Raw genomic sequence first — 19,290 nt, 5'->3', positions numbered from 1 at the left:
CTCCCAGCATTCCTTAAAGCATAGTTCTGTAATCCCAAAGGTTTAGCAAAGTGGCCCAAATTGTGGCACTTTCAGAATGCTGCTAACACCACTTTAGTGTAGAAAAATACTCTCTCTTGTTGACCTAGCAACACCTCAAAATATTTTACTACATATTTGTCTGAAAAAAAGAAGACAGAGGGGACATAATAACCATTTTCAAGTACATAAAAGGTTGTTATAAGGAGGAGGGAGAAGAATTGTTCTTAACCTCTTGAGGTAGGACAAGAAGCAATGGGCTTAAACTGCAGCATGAGAGGTTTAGGCTGGACATTAGGAAAAACTGTCAGGGTGGTTAAGCACTGGAATAAAGTGCCTAGGAAGGTTGTGGAATCTCCATCATTGGAGATTTTTAAGAGCAGGTTAGATAACACCTATCAGGAACGGTCTAGATAATACTTAGTCCTGCCTGAGTGCAGGGGACTGGACTAGATGACCTCTCGAGGTCTCTTCCAGTCCTATGATCCTATGCAATGAAGCCAGTTTGCAAAAGATCTCTCTCTCTCTGTATTCTGGTAATATCCCAAGAAGTATATATTGCTGTGGCTCCCGGGGTGTTTAAAGCTAAAAATTGCATGAATTTTGTGTTACTGAGCCATACACTTATAAATATTAATGTCACCCACTAGCGCAGTAACCAGACATAAAAAACTTGCTCTCCTGTGTTAAAAGCCCATGTTCTCCTATAGGATATGTTGCCACAAGTTGTATGCCAGAAAACACATTGTATTTTACTAGGAAAGGCTGCAGGTTACTAAGAGTTAATTGACTTAAACTGTTTTGATAAGAACCTCTAAGAATGAGATCTAACTGTTCCATTCCAGTCTCACATAGTAAAATATATTTTATGGAGGGTATTTTTATGGTAGGTGTTGAGTTTAATTGGAAAGTCTACTTTAGGAATAATAATCTAGACCTTTGTTACATTGGATATTTGGGAATGAAGGAATGTGATTGTATCATTGAAAACTATTACAAAAGGAGCCAACTTGGTGGTCTAAATGGCAAAGTCCTGCCACACAGGAATCAGAATTTATCAAAGGGAAGAGCATACCAACATGGCACTTTTAGAAGGGGAAAAAGGATAAAATGAATGGATTCCAGAGGACCTCCATCAAATACTCTCCATACACACAAATAGTGTGCCATCTTTCATGAATTAAGAATGTGAAATGAATGACAGATGTCATTTTGGCTCTGACGATCTTCAAAATCTGCAGCTGATGTGGCCAGAAATACAAGAAATATTCACCTCCCCGTGCTCCCCAGTGCTTGTCACTTATAATCAAAACCAAAACATACAATATTTGTCTTTTTAGGCTGCGAGGTTGAAATCCTTGGTGTCAGACCTAGTTTTTGTCTACCATATTTCAGTGTCCCAACAGACTCCAATTTCTCTGATGCCGTCAGTGATGCTCTGGAGTCATTGAGGTAAGTCACCACAATTCTTTATCACAATATTTCTTTTCTCAAACATTAGTATTTCAGCAGCAATAGCTTTGCCTTAAGGCACTTCCTTGGGAATTAGTGACCATCTTGAAGGACCTGATGAAGCCAAGGTTGGTTTTGCTGTTATAACATGGACACAGAAAAATATGTATTTTCAATGGCTTTCTTCTTGCTTATGATATGGCATGCATGTGCCATAATCATTAATTATTTTCCATATACTGGCAATTAATAGAGAAATGAGGCTCAATCAATTTATATATCAGACTGATAGAATCAACTCATTTAGCTGCAAAAAGACTTTAATAATTTAAAGGCAACTGGAGTTATTGAGTGTTCAGCTGTTCTGAGATTTAAATCAGGCCACCTATTTAGAAGCTTAATGCTAGATTCCATATAAAAACTTTCCATACACAGATGGGCCCAACCCATACAATTCAGATCTGGATTTGAGCAACCTCAAGTGGAAGCTTCTTTGGCTCCAGGCTTTTGGTTCAGCCATTTCTCAACCAAATGTTGATCAGGGAGAGTCCTGCTTAGCTTTTAAAACTAGGTAAGATCTGGGGTATTCAAGACCAACGTAGCCCCATTCTCGAGGCCACATGGACCAAACCTCTTCATTAGCAACTTTCTGTTATAACTATAATGTTGTCATTTCCAGGATACACTTACTCTATTAAACTCTTAATCTATTATATCATTTGAATTTGTTGCATCATTACCTTTCAAATGTTGTAGACTGCTGTATAAATCTAGGAAGATTATCATTGCAGAAAATGGGCGTTGAACAGCATTCAACCTGAATATAAGTTTCCAATTCTTAAGAGTGAGTGTAAACTTGCTATTGTATATAAAACTGAAGGAACCTCAGGTTCAAACCACCCCTTAATCTTGCATAAGTATATCATGAAAATTACCTTTTAGGCAGACAATCTAGAGTCTCATACTTCAGAGTGCATTTAGAAAGTTAAGGAAAACAAACTTCCCCCATTATGCAATTACAATTTTCAAAATATATAACTTTGTTGTATCTAAACCAAATTCCTTTAAACTTATCAAAGGTACAAGTCTTCCCTGAAGACTGAAAATGCAGTCATGCAAACCATTAATAGTGCTTACTCACCTAAACAGTCCCTTTGAAATCAATGGGATAATTTGCATGTGTAAACATTCTTTGCTTGAATAAAGTGTTGTAGGACTGGGTTAAATTTCCAAAAGTGCTTAAGTGATATAGGAGCCTATGTTTCACTGAAAGTCACTCTTGAGTCCACATTCAAAGTTTTAAACTTAACCTACTTTGAGTGGTACATATGCAAATAAAGTATCTTAAAAAATGTCTTGCCTGGTATGAAAGATGTCTTTCACATTCAGATAAGTCAAGCAGCTAAACACCTCCTTTGTGGCTTTCAGAGGTCCTGAGCACTGCTGCCACACAGCTGAGGCATCAATCCAATAATTCAGCGCAGGGTTTCTTCTTACTCATGCAGTTTATGAGGTGACTGGAAACCTGATATTAAATGGTTTCCCTGTTTGTATGATTTTTGGGTGGATGGAGGAATGGATAGATGGATGGACTGATGTGAAGCAACTCACTTGCTAGACTTTATTTGTTAAGACTTCCGTAATCATCAGCGTTCACCCTATTGAGTGATGAGAAAGAACTGAAAATGGCCATTGAAATCCTCATTGTAGGGATAAGTGCATCGGGCTGGGAGTGGGCATGTTTGTTGCTTCCTGGTTGGTTTCTGTGAGACAAAGGATGTAAGAGGGTTTGGAGAGAGTCTAGTCTTGGACTTGGCAGATTTTGAACATTATTAAAGTTTGATGAAGTAATGGCTGAGCTGTGAAAGACGTAGTCCCTCAAGCTGTTCTTTTGGAAAGCTGAAGCCCATTGAAAAGATTTCCATTGCTAATTCCCTCAGACATACAAGGCTGCTAGCTGCTGCCTTCAAGAATCAAAAAAAAAAAAAAAAAAGGACAAGAACATGAGAGAGTCAGTTTCACAGTTAATTTCAATTAACAGAGCAAACTGGTGGTACTGTAATATCTACAGTAAACACCACCTGCAGCCATGTGAGGAGCCAAAACACTGCAGGTACAGCTGGACCTGGAGAGCTACAACCACCTCTAATTTCCTATTTCCATTTCAAGAAGTTCCTCTCCGACTCCCTCTTGAACTTCAGCCAGAGGGACTGAGTTCCATTTCTTTAAACCCACATCCATGTAGCTGCTACCTACCTGCATAGACACAGCATGGGAAGAATGATGGAGAGTGAGAGTGATTGGAAATAAAATCAGTCTTAAGTATTAATATGATAGCTACTTACAGAAAGGGGGAACAGGGAAGGAAGAAGAAAGCAAGGAGATAAGAGGGGATTAAGATTTATAAAATATCTTCCCTTTATTCCTCATTTTCTCTCTCATTTCTTTTTTTATCCCCATCATCCATTTTCACTACTTTAAGAAACAATGGACTGTTTTACTGTACTGTTGTGCTAGACGTAAGGCTGGAAGAAGTGCTCTGGAAATATAGTTATTTTAGATCTGTAAATTTGTGCTCTCAGTCCCAGTATAAAAGACACTTCCATTAGTCATTTCCATTTTTATTACACATGGCCGGGAGAGCTTCTGATTCTTGGCACTGTAAAAGGCAGATAAATAGATCCATTCCCAATTGTAAAATGCCTCCTTTCCACACACTAAATGCATTTTAAACCAACTAACCTATGGCTGAAATGAACTACATGTGGGAAAATGGCCCGTGGCAAGGTCATTCTCCCACATAAAGACAAGAATGTGAAATGTTACACACCAGGTTGTCAGTCAGTTGGTTAATATTTGAAGCTGCACTTAGAAAAGCCTGAAATTAAAATCCCCCAAATGTGCATTTTAGCTATAAGGCAGTCATTAGAAGGTAATGAATTGGGTCTGCTCCTGCTCTCACTAAAGTCAACAACAAAATCTGAACTGACTTCAGTGAAAGCAGGATAGGGCCTTTTATGAGTGCTGGCATGGTGTAGGGATAAGTCTTGGGTCTGGAAACAGGAATTCCTGAGTCTAATCTTGTAGTGAAATCCTGGCTCCGTTGAAGAGAGTTTTGTCACTGACTTCAGTGGGGACAAGATTTCTCATCTGGAGTTTCTACTGGCTATGGGCCCAGTCCAACTCCTGTTGATGTCAAAAGAAAGATGGATTCAGGAAGATTTCCCATTTCTTTGAATCAAGACCCTTGAGAAAGTCACTTTAGCCAACATTTTCAAAACTACATGCCCAAAGTTAAGCTCCTGTGTCCATATTTAGAAGCCAAATTTTACATATACACATTTGAAAAGTTAGGCCAAAATCTCTGTCTCATTTTCCCCATCTGTAAAATGGTGTCATGAAGATAAGGTAATGTTTGTGCAGTGCTTTGAAAAGGTAAAGCATTTCTTGGTTATACCATACACCCTGCTCTCTTCAGCATTCTTTATGGTAAAAATGATAGCTAATAAGAGCTCAGTCTTGTAAAGTTCTGGTCACTCCTGCTCAGATCCTGCAAACCTCTTATGCATGCACTTAATTTTAGGCATGTGATTTGTCCCATAAAAGTCACATGCTTGAAGTTAAGCAGTTATCCAACAGGACTGAGCCCTTACTAAGAAATTTCACATCTCAGTATAAATAAGTCCATTCATCTCATACAATCAAGAATAAGTAATACTTAGATCTTATATGGCTTTTATATAGAACTAAATGATTTGGGAATGGGTGAGGAGGGAAAACACACCTCAGATAAAAGTATTTGAAGGCTGTAAACATCAAAGAGGAAGAGAACTATTCAGAGAGAGGTTCAAAAGGTATATATATAGTAGAAGTAATCAGCTGAGTTTAAGAAAAAATAATTTAGACTGAATAGTGGGGAAATATTGTTATCAATGAGATCTGTTAAACCGTGGATAGTCTCCAGAGGGACAAAATAAAGGCACCTTCACTTCAAATATTTTAAATTAGAGTAGGCAGAGAATGAGAAAATGTTTTGTACTGAATAAGTAACAGAGATAGGCTAGATTGCCTAACACAATGGTTCTCAATCTTTTCCACGCCAGGACCTCATTTTCTGTATTGGGATCTCCCTCCCATCCAGCTAAGATCATCTCTCGCGTTTAACAATATTGGAAGGATTAGGTGGTCACAATCCCAACACCTGTTCACAACTCACAGGTTGAGAATCCCTGACCTAACACATTCTTCCAATCTCTAACTTCCATAATTCCCCCCACATATACTTTTTTTTTTTTTTTTTTTTACTAGTGTGTCCAACAGAAGATGTGAATTTCAGATTATCTTGGGAGCTCTCTCCCAAACTGGCTGAAGCCAATGAGTAAAAAGGAAAACTAATTAAAATAAATACAGTATTCTACATTAATGGCTCAAAACATTATATTAGCATTAATATAAACTGCAGTGTTTTGGACCATTACTGTAGAATACTATTTTAATAAAGGAAGCCAGGTCTAAGAAACTCACACAGAATCTTGTTGCAGTGATCCTAATGCAGATGATGGTATATACTATTGATAACATATCCTTGATATATACTAGGCAAGTTAAGGTTAATTCAATGTTCACCTGAATAAGAATGAGTGATATTGGGCCCTGAAAAGGTAAAACAACGTACATGTTGGCACCTGACTCTTTTGCTATGTTGCAACCCCAGAAATGGTAGTGCAGAAATGGCAGCAGTGTACTACGAACGCATTGATGTGGAAGGTCACCATTTTGGTCCTTCATCTGTTCAGAGGAAGAACGCTTTGAAAGCAGTGGACAAAGTATTGACCAACATGACCAAACTAATCAAGGTCAGTGATGTGACAAAAGATTGTGTGCTTTGGTATGCTTCACTTTTCTTTCTACTCTGATCCTTATTACCATTACAGCTCCTTTCCAATAATTCGCTGGTTAATAAGCATGTGGCATTTCAAAGGTTACAAGCTCTTAGCACCTTTCCCTTTGTAAATTTTCCTTCCTGTATTAGACAACTGCTTGGTTCCTTGTTAAGTGAAAGGTTCCTTGTTATACATGGCATTTATAGTTGTGATTTGCCTTCTTTCTTGAACATAGTACTTAGCTGAATGAGTCAGTTCAGTGTTATAATGAGTTACCCCTCCTACCTTAAAATAACTCTACTATTGCAACAAGTGTTGCTAAAGAGGTATTTCTGAAACAGTATTTAACTGAGACTATAAAATAATGTTGTTTGAGGAGGTTAAAAAAATGGCTCTGCGAGACATTATGGAGAATGTTATGCATATTCATACTCAAGGGTTAAATTCAGCCGGAGCTGTACAGAGCAGAGGTCCGGTAAATATTTTTAAACCCACAGGGCTGATGCCCCAAACCCCAGTGCTTCGCAGGGGAGCTCTGGGAATTACTCTTTGAGAATTCAAGTCCTGTTCATACCCATGTAACGGCAGTTAAGGTTGAATTTCTGCAATAACAGAGGTTATTGATTTTGCTGGGAACTTAAGGCATGATACTGCTGCCCTTAATTTAATTTCAGTAGACACTCTGTATTGGTCTCTGGTGGTTTGCATGATAATATCACTAGCCCCAGGAAGCTGTTAACCAGAAGGGACATTGCTCTTTTCAGAAATATAGTTGTCAATTGGAATTTACACTAGGGAGATGAGTAAAGATTACTCATTTTTATAAGGGCTGTAGAATCAGACAATTACCTTTTATGGCAGATTTATGGTGTTATACTTTGCTTTAAAATTATCCAGCTGATTTTATAGCGGGGAATGAGCACATCAGGCTGCTTGGTAAGAGCTAGTTCTGTGCATTTCTCTGCTACCAGGAAGCATGAAGTGCTATGGATACCTGTCCACAATGGTAAATAAACTTTGAGGTATTAATTTCCTCAGCAATAAGCAATATGAGGAAAGGGGTGAAAATATTTCAATCTCAATAAACTATAAGAACACTAGAACAGAATTAAAGTTTTATATTTGAGGGAAATGACCTACCAACGCAGATGGAAATGGGAAAGTTTTTCTCAGTCTATTTGGACTAAAGAGAAAAAGAGATTAGGTCAGATCCTGGTCCCAGTGAACTCCCATTCACTTTGATGAGATTGGGATTGGTGCATAGCAGTTTGTATGAAATGTTCATTAACAACAAATGCATAGGAATGAAATACTACCTATAACTAGAGATAGTGCCAGGAAGTTTGATGGCATTTATCCAGATGGGGATTAGAATTGAGATAGGGTTTGATGGTCAGGTTTACATTTGAACCAATAGTAAGATATGGATTCAGATGAGATAGTGTCAAATTTTTTTGATCAGCATTTGAAAAATCTCAGGCCAAAATGATAGAAGATCTCATGAGATCTGCCTGAACAGACTAAGACCAGCCTTTCTGTTGTTGTTGTCGTTGTAATTTACTGTAAAGTATCCCAGGCAAAAGCCATCCCCATTGTAACTCCACTGATTGCAGTGGAATTTAGGTAAGAATGAATTCAGCCACCTATCACAGAACTTTGACTCAGGGAGGAACACACTGTATTCTTTTCAAACTGTAATTGCTATCTTCACTAATTTGACAGGATAAGGGCCTTCAGAATGACCTGAATGTCATTTTGTTCTCGGATCATGGGATGACTGACATTTCCTGGTTGGACAAAGTGATTGAGTTGAAGAACTATATCAATATGACTGATATTATCCAAGTAAAGGACCGAGGCCCTGTTGTGAGCCTGTGGCCAACTAAGGAGAAGCAGACTGAGGCAAGCAAAAGAATCACCTCATTATTTCTTCTGTTTTATACCAATCATTTCTCGGGTTTAGTTTAAATCTTGGGAGTCCAGTTCTGCACTCAGATATGCATGTACAGGTCCTATTGAAGTCAATGGGAGTTGCATATCAGAAGGCAGAATTTGGGCCTGTGACTTGGGTTTCACCTAATGATGGATGATAAAGTGCAAACCGTTTTTGAGTAAAATTCACATCATGCAAATCAAAAACTATAATCTTTCTCTGAATTATATTCTTTATGCAAATACACACACACGTCTCATATTAGCAACATCTATTTGCTTTAGGCAGAAAGGTAGACTTGTTTTCTAATTTTTCTGTTTAATACTATAAAACACTGCCAACATTTTCTAACCTGGTGCCTAACACTAGACTTAATTAGACTAACATTAATCCATAAATAAATATTCACGGGGACCTAAGCATCCCCAGCTTTCATTGAGCTCAAGAGGAGCACAGCATGTCTCAAAATCAAGTCAGTTCTACGTCGATTTTTAGGCACCTATATAGAACCCTAACTTTCAGCATCCAGGCTGGGATTTTGGAAGGAGTTTAAGGGAGTTAAGTGTCCTAATTCCACTGAATTTCAATGGCATTTGGGCATCTAACTTAATTAGGCTCATTTGAAAATTCTGGCCTTTTTTTTTTTTTTACAACAATGATAATCTCTTCACAACAATTTTGAAGCATTAGAATTTTTGAGTCAATAAATGATAAACGCCCCAAACTGCTGGCTTTGAGATTGTTGGAAATAAAATTATGGAAATCAAGTGAAGTTCTAGACCAGTGGTTCCCAACCTTTTTGTCTGGCAGGCGCCAGATGAAGGACCATGGCGGCGGTCGAGCATTCGCCGAAATGCCTCTGAATTTCTGCGGCATTTCGGCGGTGACGCCTCTCGATGACATTGCTTGTCAGCGGCAAGCAGTGTCATCGAGAGGCATTGCCACCAAAATGCTGTGAAAATTTGGCAGCATTTCAGCGGATGCTTGACCACTGGCCAGGCCACGGGCGCATTTAGAATAACGTAGCTGAAGTCGATATACTTAGATCGACTTACCATGGTGTGTTCACCGCGGTGAGTTGACTGCTGCTGCTCCCCTGTTGACTCTGCCATCACCTCTTGCAGCGCTGGAGTACAGGACTCGATGGGAGAGCACTCGGGGGTCAATTTATCACGTCTAGACTAGAAACGATAAATCGATCCCCGCTGGATCGATCGCTGCCTGCCGATCCGGTGGGTAGTGTAGACATACCCTCAGTGTCTCCATAATTGTTTCCAGTGCTGTAGCTCAGTGGGCACATGCATGTGTGCACATGTATACACACAAATTGGGTGTGTGTAGGGGGCAAATTTTCAAAGGAGCCTGTTAAAATACATCTACCAAATTTGCATAAACACTCATTTGCACCTGCAAAGTCTCATATTTGTATGCATTAATGAGTATTGGTGCACACAACTGGACACTTACGAAGATAAGCTATCTGTTTTAAAAATGCAGAACTTTTCCCTCACCAACAGATACATGTGCATTTTTTACAGGCAGATGGTTTTATAACTTTTGTTTCCTTTACAGGTGCATAATAAACTGAAAGCTGTGCAACACATGAATGTTTATAGCATAGAAGAAATTCCAGATAGATTCTATTACAAAAAAGGGAAATTTGTGTCTCCTTTAACTCTTGTGGCTGAGGAAGGATGGTTCATAGCAGAGGTAAAGTGTATGAACAAATTATTGGTTTACCAATCTGTTTAAAAAGTATAATATATAAAATGAATAAGAAAAAAAGATGTAAAATTATAAGATTAATGGTGAGTTATACTACTGACTTGGAGTTTAGCTGGGATAAATACTACTGCCCCACATTTAAATACTAGAAATGTATTTTTAAATGAAACTAATGGTGTGATAACTACATCAAATTTAAGTTAAGATTGATCCTTTGTCCTGTCGTGGTATAATAAGAGCTGAAACTTAAGCCCTTTTGCATATAATTATTTTTCGTCTTCACACAGTTTACCTTTTCCTTTCAACCTTCCTCTGGTTAGGTTCAGGGATTACTTTCTTTTGCAACCTAAGATTATCCTAAGGTATGACAATATTTCCTCCACCATAGTACCCTGGACTTGGTTCTCCAGGTACTTTTCTGACATTATACTGTCCCTTAAAAATACTATTTACTCTCTTGACTTCCTCCCATTTCCAATTATTTACTACCATCTCCCCAGCACTAAGCTCCACATTACTACAATTTTCAATAATTCCTTTGCTTCTGGTAATTTCCCCACCCTCTATGTAATTCAAAGGGGATTGGGGGGGCGTTGTTACAGATAAAAACTTATTTATAAGGAATCCATGCCCAAAGGTGATAAAAAAAATCAGCATTTACGCAAGAAAGTAACTGTTTTAGGTGTCTGTAAGTGAATGATTACAAATGGCTAAAGATGGGCATTTTGTTATCTACCATAAACACAACTATGTTAATGAAGTGTGTGTACGCGCACACACACACACACACACACAGTGGTAGTTATGTGTAATTATTCTGAAAATATTTTGTGGGGGTTTTTTTAAATCAAAAATGTAATTGACACGTGTAGGCTGTTTTATCCAAAAGGAAACCAACGGACTTCACAGATGTAAAGCACTTCACAAAGTATTTCACAATCTTCCATTCCTTATATATCCAAAACTCCTATTTAACTCAGGTTTTGGAAGAATAATCCATACTTTGCATAATCGAGAGAGCACTGATTTCTGTGCATAGGACTCAGTTTAACCACTACAGAAATGCAATCACTTCTGGGGTGGAATACAATGCCTATTTCAGAGTGCCTTCCAGAAAGGTGCTAAATGCTCCCAGGAGGCACTCATCTTGCAGGATCAGACTCTCTTGCAGTGCGTACAGTAGCAACCACAGTCCAAAGACAGGAAATGAAGAATACCTTATCCAATTGAAACTGCAAGGATGAATTTTAATAGGCAAACTGTAATAAATATTACAGAACTCAGTTAGTATACAGGGTTTAACATCTAAGCACTTTTTTTTAAAAAAAAAAAGTGGAATTTGTTACTCCTGTGTATAGATAGACTTTCATAACACTTCCTTATTCTAAAATATTACTACTATTATTTAGCATTTGATATTTCATCCAAGTCTTTCATGGTGCATTACATATAGGGTTGGGCAGGAAATAGTTTTCCCATCTCAAATTGGGACCAAAAAAATCAAAATCTTGAAAAAAAAATTGAAACTAAGAGTTTTGAACCAAATGCCCATAAATTTTTTATTTCAAAAATGTCAAAAGGTGACATTTCAAAACTTCTTTTCCAACTCTTTTTTTTAAGTTGGGAAATTCATCAAAACTCTTTCCCACAAATAATTTCTGATCTGACAAATAACTTTTTGGCAAAAAAACATTTCCTCAAAAAATCCTTGAGCAGCTTTAACAACAAATGTTACTTAAGCCTCACAATGCAGAGGTTAGGTAACTACAGTTATACACATTTTATAGACAGGTAAATGAAGGCATCACTATGTTAAGTAATTTGTCCAAAGTCACTTAGGCCACGTCTAGACTACGCGCCGGATCGGCGCGTTAAAATCGATTGCTCGGGGATCGAAATATCGTGTCTGGTCTGGACGAGATATCTCGATCCCAGAGCGTGCTTAGATCGATTCCGGAACTCCAGCTAGACGACCGGACTTCCGGATTTGACATGGCGAGCCGCGCGGATCGATCCCGCGCGGTGAAGACGGGTGAGTAAATCGATTTTAGATATTCGATTTCAGCTATGCTATTCTCGTAGCTGAAATTGCGTATCTAAAATCGATTTAATCTCCTAGTGTAGACCTGGCCTTAGTGGTGACATAAGTCAGTAACAGAGTTGGAAATAGAACCTAGGAGTACTGGCTCCCAGTTTCTCTCTCTAATAACTATACCATACTTGTCTCATAAATTAACATAGGTAAACAGAACAGCTGCTTTTATGCCTGTCATATAGTTATCTGACTGCCACATTTTCAACATAACACCTCTAGTTTGTGATGGTGAGTTTCACAAACTTCCTAAGTGCTTCCTTTAAAAAAATCATTTGTGAATATGGATTGGTAAGCTGCACATTTTCAGTTTAAAATCTAAATGCCACTGATGAGTTTCAAGAATATATAAAAAAAAGTATCTGAAACCATTTTCTTTAACTGATTTTTTAAAAAAATGATTGCAACTAAAACCTTTTGTACAGTACCAGCTTAACAGTCAGAACACTTATGAATACGTTGCTTACTACAAAATTATTTCTGTCTTTCTGCCCATTCCTCCCTATTGTTTCTGATTTTCTCAAGAATGCCCTCTTATTCATTCAGTGAATTCTTCCTCAGTCTGGGTATATTTTCATTATCTGAGGCTCAGATTTGAAAAAGAAGTTGTGTGTCATATTTTTAAAGTAATAATTGAGATTTCAATTATTTTTGTGCCCAAACCACTGAAAAGAGTTTGTCAAGCTCTTTCCTATTGTGTTCACCTTAAATTTTTTTTTTTTTTAAAAAGACTTTCCATTGTTGTTAGTACTCTCTGAGTACTATTCACATTATTATTGAGCAGAAAGGGGGAATGTCTCTGGAATTCTACCCTCTCCATACATTCCAGACTTCACTTTCTCATTTCACTATCCAAAGCTCAATACTCTCCCCATCCCCCCCTTTTTTTTTTTTTAAAGTTCTGTTGGTTTCGGTGTTGATACTATTTTGTTCATCTTGAAACGTTAGTCACTCTTTACTCCAATTTAATTTTCAATATAACATATTTGGGCTTCAGTATCTCTATACTTAATGCTTTGCTTGCTAGCCTGTATATGTTATGTACCTCTACTGCTGTACTTTCTGCAGTTTAAACAAGCTGAATTTGTAGTTACAAGTAAACATAAGTATATAGGAGAACCTTTGAATGTCAGGAGGGTTAGGGAATTGCATGGCCTTGTACATTTGCGTTTCACTGTTAGAGATCAACGTTCAGTCTTGGTTTAAATTAGATAGGAGAAATAGGTTCGTCAAATCTCATCCTAGCTCCCGTTTGTGCATATCACAAAATCACCGCACATGCTGGCACAGTTCTGAGCTACTGGTACTCTCTTCTCAACAGAAGCATGACTGGGTTAGCAAGGGAAGTTGTTGCAAGTTAGGATGGAGTGTGGTGCCCTGGGAACACTATGTTGGGGAACTTGCATAGCACCTGCCTATATTATGCTTGCCTGAAGCCAGTGCTATTAATAACCCTATGCAACCATTTGCCAATGTAAAATAAAGTAGCATGTTTTCTCACCCAAATACCAGAAAATGAGATAAAAGTTGCTATGTTTCTAACAGCATTTCATAGCTGCAGTAAGGTACTATTATCTTTGTACTCTTGGGCTGGTGATCGAAGGGCATTCTCTTTCCTGAGTTTGGCATTACTAGGGAAACAGCTGAGTGCATAACATCTGACAGTGCTTTTAAAATGTTTAACTTCAGCCATGTCATGATATCTCCAAAGAAACTTTGCAACTTAGATAAAACTTGGCATGACTTGAGTGGATGCCAGCAAATGCTAGACAGCTTGTCTTATGGTGAGCAGCCCGTTAGTTTCCTGGAACTCCATTTAGCAGAATAGCAGCGTAGGCAGGCACTATAGTAGGAGACTATACAAAAAAGCAGACTGAGTCCATTTTCTCTTCTGCTTGCTCTGAGTGCTGTCAGTGAAATCAATGGAGACATAGCAACAGATTTAATTTGTCAACTAGAACTGTTCAGTTATCTTGTACATCTGCTGACTGTTATATACAAAGAAATTCATGGATACTCAAGGGGTTCCTGCAGTTAGCAGCCTAAAGATCTACACTTAATAATAAAATTTTTTATAGATCCCACAGTTTCTATCCATGGTCAATTGTTTGGGAGGGGGAAGTTGAGAGAATAAAATCAGATAATAAATATAAATAAAATGGAAATGAATCTTAAATCAGTCTGTCTCATCACTGGACCGAGTTTACTGGACCTATGGATATAAGGTGAGTACACTATCTCTCTATGGTCCTGGCCACTCAGTGCCACTGTTACTCATCAGTCAGGAGAATTTTAACATATCATTAGTTGATGAAGTGAAATACTATTTAAAAGTCACTGAACAGATTACAATTATTTCTCTCTGATCACCCAGCTTTAGTCCTGAGACGATGCCCCAGCATGGTGTTAGTAGGCACTGCTAAACATGCCATTTTTTGGATGAGATGTAAAAGTGAGATCCTGATTCCTGACCAATTGTGTTCATTCAGGACTCATGATCCTTTAAAAAACAGTAGGTGTGTTAACTCCAGGGTCTTGACAAAATTCCAACTTTGATAATTACATTATGGTCTTCATAAATTCCCTCTGCAGTTTCAGACAACTACGTTGTCTTTTTTATTTCATGCCCTAAAATATTTGTGTGGCATTGTGTGGTGTTCAACAGCTGCAACATTTCATTCCAGGGAGGATGCAATCCAGTGATGGAGGAAATAACCCTCCATTATTGTTTGTATGTCAGGTGTTAAGACCTGGAGGAGCCTCCTGGATGAAAACTACTATGATGAAAGTTTGTTAAGTAGTTGTTACTATGGAGCTGGAGAGACTGATTCCGGAGAAATGTTTAAAAGTATTATTTCTGTGTAACATTGTTAAGTAAAACCAACTGGAGATACAATGACTGTGTACAAGCATCTGAAGAATGTAGACACTAAGGAAGGAAAAGAATTGTTGGAGTGGTCTACATGGGTATAACTAGGAGTAATGGTATGAAACTGAGCAAAACAAAACATAAGGTGAATGTCCTCAGCAAAAAACTTCCACAGATCTGATTTAGGAATAGTCTCCTAAAGGAAGCTTCATTGCTTCAATAATAAAGCAAGCAAACAGGACAAAACATTTGAGAATTTGTTGTAGGGAAGAGCCCTGTACTGATTGGAATGACTGGATGAAATGAACCAACTTTTTTAATAGGTCTTTTCCTTTTCTGGCTTTTATGACATTGGTAATGAGGGCAAAGGACAAAATTAAATGTAAATTATTCCATTGAATTGAACAACAGAAATTGGTCAGAAAGTGGCATTGCTAGGAAGCAGCCATAGAAGACCTCACTGATATGGACCAGCTCTGTATCTACATTCACCCACCAGAAACATTAAGGGAAGAGGGGAATAGAAATTGAAAAGGTTGTCTTCCCCGTTAGCTGCCCTCAGGCGCAGGGCCTGAAGATGTGGCATTGTATACAATAGAAGGTAATAATAATATAAGAATATTCTCATGTGCCTTCCTTTTATGTTTGTATTCTATTATAATGAATCAAGTTCCGTTTCAATATACTTGCTACGTCCGCTATTGGTGACTATATCCTGCCCTTTCAGGGGGTTGGTCTTGATGATCTAATAAGTCTTTTCCATCTCTGACTACTACGATCCTATGACAATGGCGGCAGAACATGAACTCCATTACAAAATAAAGATTACGATGCATTATTAATTACCCAGTTCTTTCGTTTTTTAAAGACTCCCTCTTATGGCATTTATATGTTAACTTGTGTTTTGTTTCTGTTCCCCAGAGTAAAGAGAAACTTCCATTTTGGGAGAATGGCACAGGGAAAAAAGAGGCCTGGCAGAATGGGTGGCATGGCTATGACAATGAGCTCATGAACATGAGGGGATTCTTCCTCGCATATGGGCCAGGTAGGCCAAATGAATGATCAGATAATCACAAACTCCCCACCCCGCCTCTTCAATAGCTTCAGAGAAAAGGCGGATCCACAGTGCTGCACTGTTTTGGGAGGAGCGTTGATGTAGAAGTTAATTCTGGACATGGAGCCTTTCCATCACAGCCCATATGAAAATAGAACAAGCTTGCTCTCCTTTTAGCCTCTATATCTTATGTGAAACTGGGGGAGAAACCAATGATCTACCACTATGATTGCCCAAGCCTTGGATCAGCATTGAGTATCCCTTCCTGTTAACGTACTCCAAGACTCAGACACAGGCACATCAATAGGTCCTGTATTGTTTGGGATCCTCAATTGTTTAAATCCAGGGGTAGGCAACCTATGGCATGTGTGCCGAAGGTGGCACACGAGCTGATTTTCAGTGGCACTCACGCAGCCCGGGTCCTGGCCACTGGTCTGGGGGGCTCTGCATTTTAATTTAATTTTAAATGAAGCTTCTTAAACATTTTTAATACTTTACATACAACAATAGTTTAGTTATATATTATAGACTTATAGAAAGAGACCTTCTAAAAACGTTAAAATGTATGACTGGCATGCGTAACCTTAAATTAGAGTGAATAAATGAAGACTCGGCACAGCACTTCTGAAAGTCTGCGGACCCCTGTTTAAATCCTTCAGTGATCTTTGGCACATTGGTCACTTCTATCCCAGACCCTGGCAACTCATGATGTATTGCTACGTACACTTCCATGACATGCACACTATCATGGACTTTCCAACCAACCAGTAATTATCTGGAACGACACAGTCTCAGATCCTGATCTCTATGTGGTGTCTATTATGCTATTTCTATACTGCTACTAATATACAAGATGCACAGGATTTAATCTGCAGATCTGAACACACACTGTAGGTGTACACCATTATCCCCATTTTACAGATGGGGCAACTAAGCACAGAGACATCAAGTGATTTGCCCAGGGCTACACAGGAAGTCTCCTAATTCCCAAAACAGTTTCCAATTCATTGAACCTTGCTGTTCTCAGCTAGGCTTGAGCTCTTTTAAATCTGTATGAAATACAGGTATCCTTTTAGTCTTGGTAAAGGGCTCATCAAGACAGAATAGCTCCTTTGATAGCATCCATGTCGTTATTACTTATATCATACACCTGCTGCATCATTACATAGAGAATTTCTGAGTCCCAGTTTGTCAAACCCTTTAAATATCGACTAGTGCATGCTCTTCACAGATGAGAGAAAAAATAGATTCAGAATCTTTCACACAATCATTGCAAAGCAGAACTGTCTGCTGAAAAGGCAGCAGAGTGATGTTTAAATGCACAAACATTTAAATAGCTCCTGTGTTTAATAGTTCCATTCTCTTTTCTTATTTGCCCAATTAATTTTAACAGATAACTTTGTGTCCTACTCACAAGACTTTCTATTAGTCTCTGGAACGACATAAGGTCCCTGTCCCACCTAAATCCTTGTTTATTGGATGCTCCTGCAATTCAAAACCTCAAGCAAAAGAAATTATCCAACGTTAAATCCTGCCTGCCATTCAGAGACTAAAACACCTCTTTGCATTTCTTCGTTTCAGATTTCAAATCTAACTTCAGGGCGCCTTCAATCAGATCGGTCGATGTTTACAACATCATGTGCAATATTGCAGGAATACAGCCACTATCAAACAATGGATCCTGGTCCAGAGTGGAGTGTATGTTAAAAAATAATGCCAGTTTGGCACAGTTATTCCAGTGGAGCAGCTGTGTGCTGGCATTAATTCTACTTTTATTGTTTGCATAACAGATCTCGTTAGTCTGGCCCCAAAACAATATTGGTCAGTGTGATCAGTAACTTGACTTTTTTGTTGTTGTTGTTGTTCAGAATTCTTTATTTGGATAATGGCTTCAGTAACAGAATACTGTCTGGGTAAATTGCACCTATTCACCCAAATTCATTCCTCAAGTTACACAAGGGATAATCACAGTGGTTATAACAAATGCAAAGCCAAACATTGCTTTAATTAACACTGTTGTAAATATGTACAGCAGCGTCAATGAGAGCAGAATGTAGCCCATTGTGAGCATGAGTGAGAAAGTTACTCCAGGAGATAGAGAATGAATTCTCCCCCATACTACCATACCTAACGGTATGTCACCTCTGCATAGTTAGGGGCTCAAGGCTGGATATAGGCCTTTGTAATTCTTTTTCTTACTTAATTGGCCTCTTAGAGTTGGTAAGACAACTCCCACCTTTTCATGCTCTCTGTATGTGTACACATATCTCCTCAGTATATGTTCCATTCTATGCATCCGAAGAAGTGCTCTGTAGCCCACGAAAGCTTATGCTCAAATAAATTTGTTAGTCTCTAAGGTGCTACAAGTACTCCTGTTCTTTTTGCAGATACAGACTAACACGGCTGCTACTCTGAAACCTGTAATTTTACCTATTGTTTTATTCTGGATTATTTCTTTCTCTCTGCTACAGCCCTGCCCTCGCCTCACAAATCAGTTACATGCATGGTGTACATTGCCCCATTCCTTTAAACAGGAATAAACAGCCTGTCTCCACTCAGCTACAATAAGCACAACTCTAAGGCCTGGTCTACACTACGTGTTTAAACCGATTTTAGTAGCGTTAAACCGATTTAACCCTGCACCCGTCCACACAGCAAGGCCCTTTATATCGATATAAAGGGCTCTTAAAACCAGTTTCTGTACTCCTCCCCGACAAGAGGAGTAGTGCTGAAATCGGTATTACCATATCGCATTAGGGTTAGTGTGGCCACAAATCGACAGTATTGGCCTCCGGGCGGTATCCCACAGTGTACCATTGTGACCGCTCTGGAAAGCAATCTGAACTCGTATGCACTGGCCAGGTAGACAGGAAAAGCCCCACGAACTTTTGGCCGAGCCTCAAGCGAGGGTCAGGCAGGACACCCTTACAGCAGCAGACGACAAGGGGACGACTGAATAAACCAATCATTCTTATCGCCAATTGCAAATGGCCGCAGATTGGTAAGAACGACTAGTTAACGTCTTCTGCTACCTGAAAGGCAAATGAATGCTGGGCTGTGTAGCGGCTGGCATACCAGGCCGAGCCTCAAGCGAGGGTCAGGCAGGACACCCTTACAGCAGCAGACGACAAGGGGACGACTGAATAAACCAATCATTCTTATCGCCAATTGCAAATGGCCGCAGATTGGTAAGAACGACTAGTTAACGTCTTCTGCTACCTGAAAGGCAAATGAATGCTGGGCTGTGTAGCGGCTGGCATACCA

The 19,290-nt window shown here is 38.8% G+C and overlaps 1 protein-coding gene across 1 annotated transcript in view; it reads left to right on the top strand.

The window, feature by feature from the left end:
- ENPP6 (ectonucleotide pyrophosphatase/phosphodiesterase 6) overlaps nt 1-18,382 on the top strand; it is a 53,105-nt gene extending 34,723 nt beyond the window's left edge. Inside the window, exons 3-8 of the mRNA XM_032769324.2 lie at nt 1,359-1,470; nt 6,185-6,326; nt 8,076-8,255; nt 9,859-9,996; nt 15,894-16,017; nt 17,608-18,382. Coding sequence (XP_032625215.1) covers nt 1,359-1,470; nt 6,185-6,326; nt 8,076-8,255; nt 9,859-9,996; nt 15,894-16,017; nt 17,608-17,813 — 902 coding nt within the window. The 3' untranslated portion in view covers nt 17,814-18,382. The remainder of the gene's footprint in view (nt 1-1,358; nt 1,471-6,184; nt 6,327-8,075; nt 8,256-9,858; nt 9,997-15,893; nt 16,018-17,607) is intronic.
- The last annotated feature ends 908 nt before the right edge of the window (nt 18,383-19,290 follow it).

Source organism: Chelonoidis abingdonii, chromosome 5 (assembly GCF_003597395.2).
Source record: "Chelonoidis abingdonii isolate Lonesome George chromosome 5, CheloAbing_2.0, whole genome shotgun sequence".
Classification (NCBI taxonomy): domain Eukaryota; kingdom Metazoa; phylum Chordata; order Testudines; family Testudinidae; genus Chelonoidis; species Chelonoidis abingdonii.
Note: the sequence above shows the minus strand (reverse complement) of the source record. Positions and strands in the feature narration are given on the sequence as shown.